Source organism: Durio zibethinus, chromosome 20 (genome assembly GCF_047325235.1).
Source record: "Durio zibethinus cultivar Kanyao isolate XHJ-2024 chromosome 20, ASM4732523v1, whole genome shotgun sequence".
In the NCBI taxonomy this organism is placed as follows: domain Eukaryota; kingdom Viridiplantae; phylum Streptophyta; class Magnoliopsida; order Malvales; family Malvaceae; genus Durio; species Durio zibethinus.
The window spans coordinates 8,148,634-8,154,486 of record NC_143181.1 but is presented as its reverse complement, the minus strand read 5'-3'; the positions used below and the strand labels follow the sequence as shown (position 1 = coordinate 8,154,486).

General features: G+C 29.6%; 1 protein-coding gene across 2 annotated transcripts; it reads left to right on the top strand.

The window, feature by feature from the left end:
- The first annotated feature begins 2,700 nt into the window (after window positions 1-2,700).
- On the top strand, window positions 2,701-5,021 carry LOC111315164 (protein NRT1/ PTR FAMILY 5.11-like). Of its 2 annotated transcripts, XM_089749506.1 has the most exons (4): window positions 2,701-3,043; window positions 3,207-3,433; window positions 3,502-4,163; window positions 4,262-5,021. In XM_089749506.1, exons 1-4 carry the CDS (start codon window positions 2,956-2,958, stop codon window positions 4,269-4,271), a joined length of 987 nt encoding a protein of 328 aa, XP_089605632.1. In that variant the 5' UTR covers window positions 2,701-2,955; the 3' UTR covers window positions 4,272-5,021. The 2 variants fall into 2 exon arrangements, with proteins under 2 accessions (XP_089605632.1, XP_089605631.1); XM_089749505.1 differs by having other exon boundaries at window positions 2,706-3,043; window positions 3,502-5,021.
- Window positions 5,022-5,853: the final 832 nt, after the last annotated feature.

Genomic DNA, 5,853 nt, shown 5'->3' with positions numbered 1-5,853 from the left:
GCCTAAACTCTGTCTAGATGTTGGGGTGTCAAGATAGTCTCGTTATATCTAAGGACCCGATGCAAATTACATTTTATCATTATTCATAATATCAATTGGCATATATACATTTATTTATTATTGTTTGTACTCGTTTCGCATAATCATACCTTTAATTATTATTTACTACTTAGTGGTGCAATCATTAGCTTTTTTGCACAAAATATTTTTTTAAAAATATGAAATTATAAACTAAAACAAAAATAATATTTTGAAGAAAATAATTCTTAACACTCTGCTTAGATCTTAGAGAGTCACCAGCAATTATCTTTTGCAAAGAATGTTATTTTCATTTTCAAGGAATGTCATGGTAAATTTTAGACAAAAAGAATTATCTTTAAAGTTCTACTTAGATGTTGAAGAATTTTAATATAATTTTTTAACTTAAAGATTTTCACGATATTCCTAAACAAAAATTTTTAATAAAATTGATTTTTTTCTTCAAAAAGTGAAGGGAATTATTATTAAATTTTAAACTAAAACCATTTTATCCAACACCAAAAATAATACATGATTAATAGGTATCAATTTTTATATGCGTTGTAGGGTTGCTAATAATTTCTCATACGTAATCAATTTTCAAACCTAATTCTATTTTCATAAATTAAAAATTATCTTTTTGATAAATTTTAAACTCGTTTTTATTGTTTTATTAAAAAGATAAATTTTTATGTGACCAATCGCACTTAACAAAAAAAATTGACGATGACTTCCCTTATTTTTCTTGATTTTAAAATTTTACATCAAATGGTCGCATTATGAAAATGTCTTATTCTTTATTAAAAGATTACTACCTGTCTTTTGAATTTTAAAGATTAAGATCAAACTCTTTATGTCCTTTACACTTTTTTTAGTATGTATCAAAAGCTAAAAAAAATTAATTAATTGCTGGCCGGTGGTGGCAAATGAGGCAAGTTGGCTCAAGTTTAAGTTGGATTATTTAGGATTTAATCATTTTTTAAGTTAAAAAATTTTGGATTGTTAGAGGTTGGGTCATTTTGATTTTGAGTCATCTTTAGTGTCATTTTCAGTTGGAATCTTCCATGTTTCACACTTAAATTATTCAAATTCTGATCATTTCAATTTTAAATTGTTAAAATTTAAAATCAAATCAATTTAGTTTTGAATTTTTTGTTAAATCATGACAGCTTTGATTATAAATATTAGGCTAAATGCCTTCAATCAATTAAATAATCAAGTAAGTGAAAACATAATTAAACAATGAAATCATTAATATAAAAGATAACAATTTAATGTATTTCAACCTAACATAAAATGGTCTATGTCAACAGATAAGAAAAAAATTCATTAGTTGCAAAAAATTATGAACATATTATATTAATCAATCACTCACAATTAATATCCATGAATATTCTGCTTTAGTCATATGAAATATTTTCAACCCAAACAACGAGTCATCTCAATATTTTTTAGTCCATCCAAACAAGCATAACAATCATCTAACTATGTAAATCTTCTTATTCACTTTTAGTCCATTACAAATATTCAAGCATAAACACCCATAAAGATCCTTTCAATTTCTTTTAGTTTTATGAGTGTCTACTCAATAAAATCTTATAACTTTCTTACATCTTTAACTCATATTTAACTTTATTGAGATTTCTATTTATAAGCATTCTAATTTGTCTATCAAAAATATTTTTTTTTAGCATTCATTTTTTATAATTTTTTTTATCTATCAAGTAATATCTAGTCAATCTTTTTAAATATTTTAAATAATTTTTTATGAGATTTAAGTTACTATTTTTAATATTTTTTTTAATTTATCGTTCAAATAGTTTTAGGTTCAGGTTGAATGAATTTATATGTTAATTTTTTTAATCTAATCAATTGAATGAGTTGGATTTTACCTCTATTTGAAGAAAATTTTTTTTTTCAATTCTGAATCAACCTTACCATCCGTATTGTCTTGATTTAAAAATAATGGTTGGCGTGCTAAAGGTTGCTTTGCTCCACAAGGTTACCAAACCCGATTAAGGAAGTTATTTCCCAATTTTTTGGATGGGGTTTTAACGTTTTCAAGATGATACAGTTCAAGGATTAGTTAAATGAACGGTAAAATTAATTATAGTAAAATTAAAAATAGTAATAAAATTTATTATAATTATGATTAAAAATAATTATTATAATTATAATTATAAAATTAATTAAAAATTTATATTAATTTAATTTTATTAAAATTAATGTTTAAATTTAATTAAAAATATGATAAATTAAATTACATTAGAAAAAAATAGGTAAAATTCAAATGACGTGTAGTTTGTACTACGTAGTGTCTTTGCAAGTTCGAAGTAATGTTGTAGTCAGCCGACTCGCTCAATCAATCCCTTCCAATGACCTTCCAGACCTCAAACAACACCCGAACACGTCAGTATAGCCAGTCCAAAGTATTACTGCTTTCTGTCACTTCTTTCAGAGATTTTCACACTCTTTGCAACTCATTTTCCCACCATCAATTTACTTTTCCTTTTATTAACATATCAGATATATCTCTCCAGTCTCCTGTTGATCCTGACATCAATCAACCCCACACGTTGGACGACTTCACTGACTAACATTAAGTTTTGTCGTTTTTAATTTTGGATTGATCTCCAAGAAAAGGAATTTTTGAAGAACTTTCCTTTTAACCTCACTGCATCCTCCTCGTGAATTCCATGTCTTGCCAACAAACTAAAGAAATACAACTTAATAAGTTTCCTCTTCGGTTGGCAATATTTAATAAGTTTCCTCGGCATCATTCTGGTGAGCCTTTTTCTTCTTGCAAGTACTGTTACGTCGATTTAGGCATATTCGGACCGAAGTTTTCACTTAGGCCGCATGATTACTTAGTTAAATCCCAAGCCTGTGACAGAAGCTTGGATTCCAACTGTTTATATAGTTATAGTAATATTCTAAATGTCAGTGCTTACTAGTTGCTTCTTCAGCCTGTGGAACTGGGCATCCAATTACATTTGCGTCTCAAAGGCTGCCATACTCATCTCAGGTATGGTTACCTGGACATTTAGGCCTTGTTTTGGTACGAAGCAGGAAACTTAAGGAAGGAAATTAGAGTGTCATTTTCTCTTTCTAATATTTGCCAATATGCCAAAAAGCTAGCAGCAATAATTGAACTAACCTTAACTTTATGTCTTTAATTTATATGACAGGTTTGGCTTTTGGACATGGCCTTTTGGACAATTCATTTACAAATTTCTTAATATCATATCTCAAAGACAGATGGGAGAAGCCATATTCTCTTCGAAAAGCTGCAGCCATTGTCAATGCTTACGAAGGTGGAACAATGTTCGTAGCCATTTTCTTGGACTACATTGCACATAATCACCATGTAGGCGACTTCAAAGTGATTATTTGCACGACTTCAGCCCTGATCATGGTAAGTTTATTCCCTGGTATTGTCATCAATTAACTCGTGCATCACCTTACTGCCATTCCTTGTTGCAGGGGATAGTGGTCTTATGGCTTTCGACTTGGCTTCTCACTCCAACCATGACCTCTCGATTGTTTTACCTGGCGCTCGTACTATTAATACTGGGCATGGCGGGAAAATCGGCTGCTTTCAAACCATTTCTTTATAATCAGTTCTTTCAAAAAATGAAGTTGGACGGCGTAGATGAGAAAAAAGTTGAGGCTCGTGGTGATTTTTGGTTGTATATTGCAGCGTTTACAGGAGCTGTTATATCTACAACACTTCTATCAAGTCTTCCATGGAAAGAAACTTTCATGATTTCCGCAATAGTTATGCTATTAGTTCATGTCTTCTTCTTGTATGGAAAGAACAGTTACAAACTTGAGGATCCGAAGAGAAACAGCACTCTAAATTTTCGACTTAAGCAAGCAATGCGACTCTTGAAATTGCTGCCTGTTTGGACGACGTTCCTGGTCTATAGTCTGGTTGAGGCAACAGGAAGCACTTTCTTCATTGAACAAAGCAGCAACTTGAATGATCGCATTGGCAACGATTTCAGGATTCCCGTGAATTCATTTGATAGGATTCCTATAAATTCATTCCACTTATTACAATTGATCATCAGCTTTGTAATCTCACAACTGTCAAATTTTGTAATCCAAAAGTTGGGCAACCAGGATCAACAACGGCGTGCTAGGTTAGTAAGAATTGGCCTTGGAATGTTTGTTTCCTTTCTGAGTTGCATAGCTGCTTGGCATGTTGAAGTTCACAGACTGAATCTAATCAATAAAACAGAAACCCCTGACAACCGAAACAAGAGTATTTCCATGAGCATCTTATGGTTGGTTCCTCAATTTGTGCTCTTAGGACTCACCAAAGGACTGTCGGAGAAGGACTAAAGCATTTCTTTTATGATCATGTAGAAGAATCCATGAAGCAACTTGAAAGTTCATTCAATTTAAGTGTAAAGGGAGTTGGAAGATTCCTCAGTGTAATTTTTGTCCTGGTTTTCAGACATTGGATCGGTGATACCATAAACACAAGTCGTCTCGATGAGTACATGAGAATGTTAGCAATGCTAAACTTATGGACATTAATGTTGTATATCTTTCTGTTGAGTACATATGAATGGAAGATAGTGCCGCCATTGGCGGAGGAAAATTCTTGCTAGCCCAAGGAAGAGGATCGTCGAGCTTGCTTGGTTGTGACTGAATCTGCCTCGACAGAACAAGTGATTACTTCATTCCCATCAGCACCCTTGGCTATGGGGACAGAATCTTCCTCTGTGCAGTCCTTGATTGAATCCCACTCTGCTTCCACGCACCTAATAATCTCCGAAGATTTGTCCTCATCTAACAAATTAAGCATTCTTTATTCCATTCATGTGTAAATTTATGTATTTATTTTTTCTTTTCCCTTCTCAGACTAAGATTACCCATTCATTTATTTATTATCATTATTGATGAATTTGTCATAGCTTACGGCTAAGATGGTTAGTTTTAGGCTGTTGATGTATTATTTATTTATTTATTTGTTAGAATTAATTTATTTTACAGTTTCCACACAAAAAATTATTAAAAATATTATTTATAATTTAAATTTAATTAAGATTTATTCTAATGATAAAAATTCTATTAAAATTTTAATAAAAATATTTATCTAAAAAATATATTAGTTTTTTTAAAAATTTTTCAAGTTTTATGCACTTTATCTATATAATAAGAACTTTCAATTTATCAATTTATCAATTTTAATTTTTAATTTTAATTTCTATTTAATCAACTTTAATATAAAATTTCACAAATTTAACTCCACGAAAGTCTTCCTCGAGCAAAAAATAGCTCTCTCATTTGATGACATTGCCATTTTGTCATAACATTCAAATTTGGGAACCTATTCAGAACATACAAAAATATAGAGTCATCATCAATCTTTTTTTTTAATCTAACTGTGATTGGTTGTTTATATGAATCTATATCCCAAGTTTTACTAAAAATTCTTAAAAAGAATAAGTTTTGATCTATATCAATAGAATTAGGTTCGGAAATCAATTATGTGTAGGAAAAATTTTAGCACACTACAATACCTATAAATTAATACCAAATTAGTCTTATGTTATCTTATTTAAGCCTTAATTAAAATGGTCTTTTATTCCTTGTTTATTAATTTTAATATTTAAATATTAAAAAAATATTTAGGTTTTCACCAAAAATTTTTTTTTCCTCATCTCAAAAAATATTCAAAATAAACTCGTTGTTTACTGAAAAGACTCCATCATTAGATTTATTAAATATTTTATGACAAAGCCAATTTATTCCTTTTTATTTATTTACAAATATTAATTACAAATAATGATACAAACATATTTACAACTTTTTAACCATAAA

Bases quoted from the DNA above. Each gene is read 5' to 3' on its own strand.
- LOC111315164 (XM_089749505.1), top strand. From the start codon at position 2,956: ATGTCAGTGCTTACTAGTTGCTTCTTCAGCCTGTGGAACTGGGCATCC. The intron at 3,044-3,206 runs GTATGGTTACCT...TTTATATGACAG, and splicing joins GGCTGCCATACTCATCTCAG to GTTTGGCTTTTGGACATGGC. The intron at 3,434-3,501 runs GTAAGTTTATTC...TCCTTGTTGCAG, and splicing joins CGACTTCAGCCCTGATCATG to GGGATAGTGGTCTTATGGCT.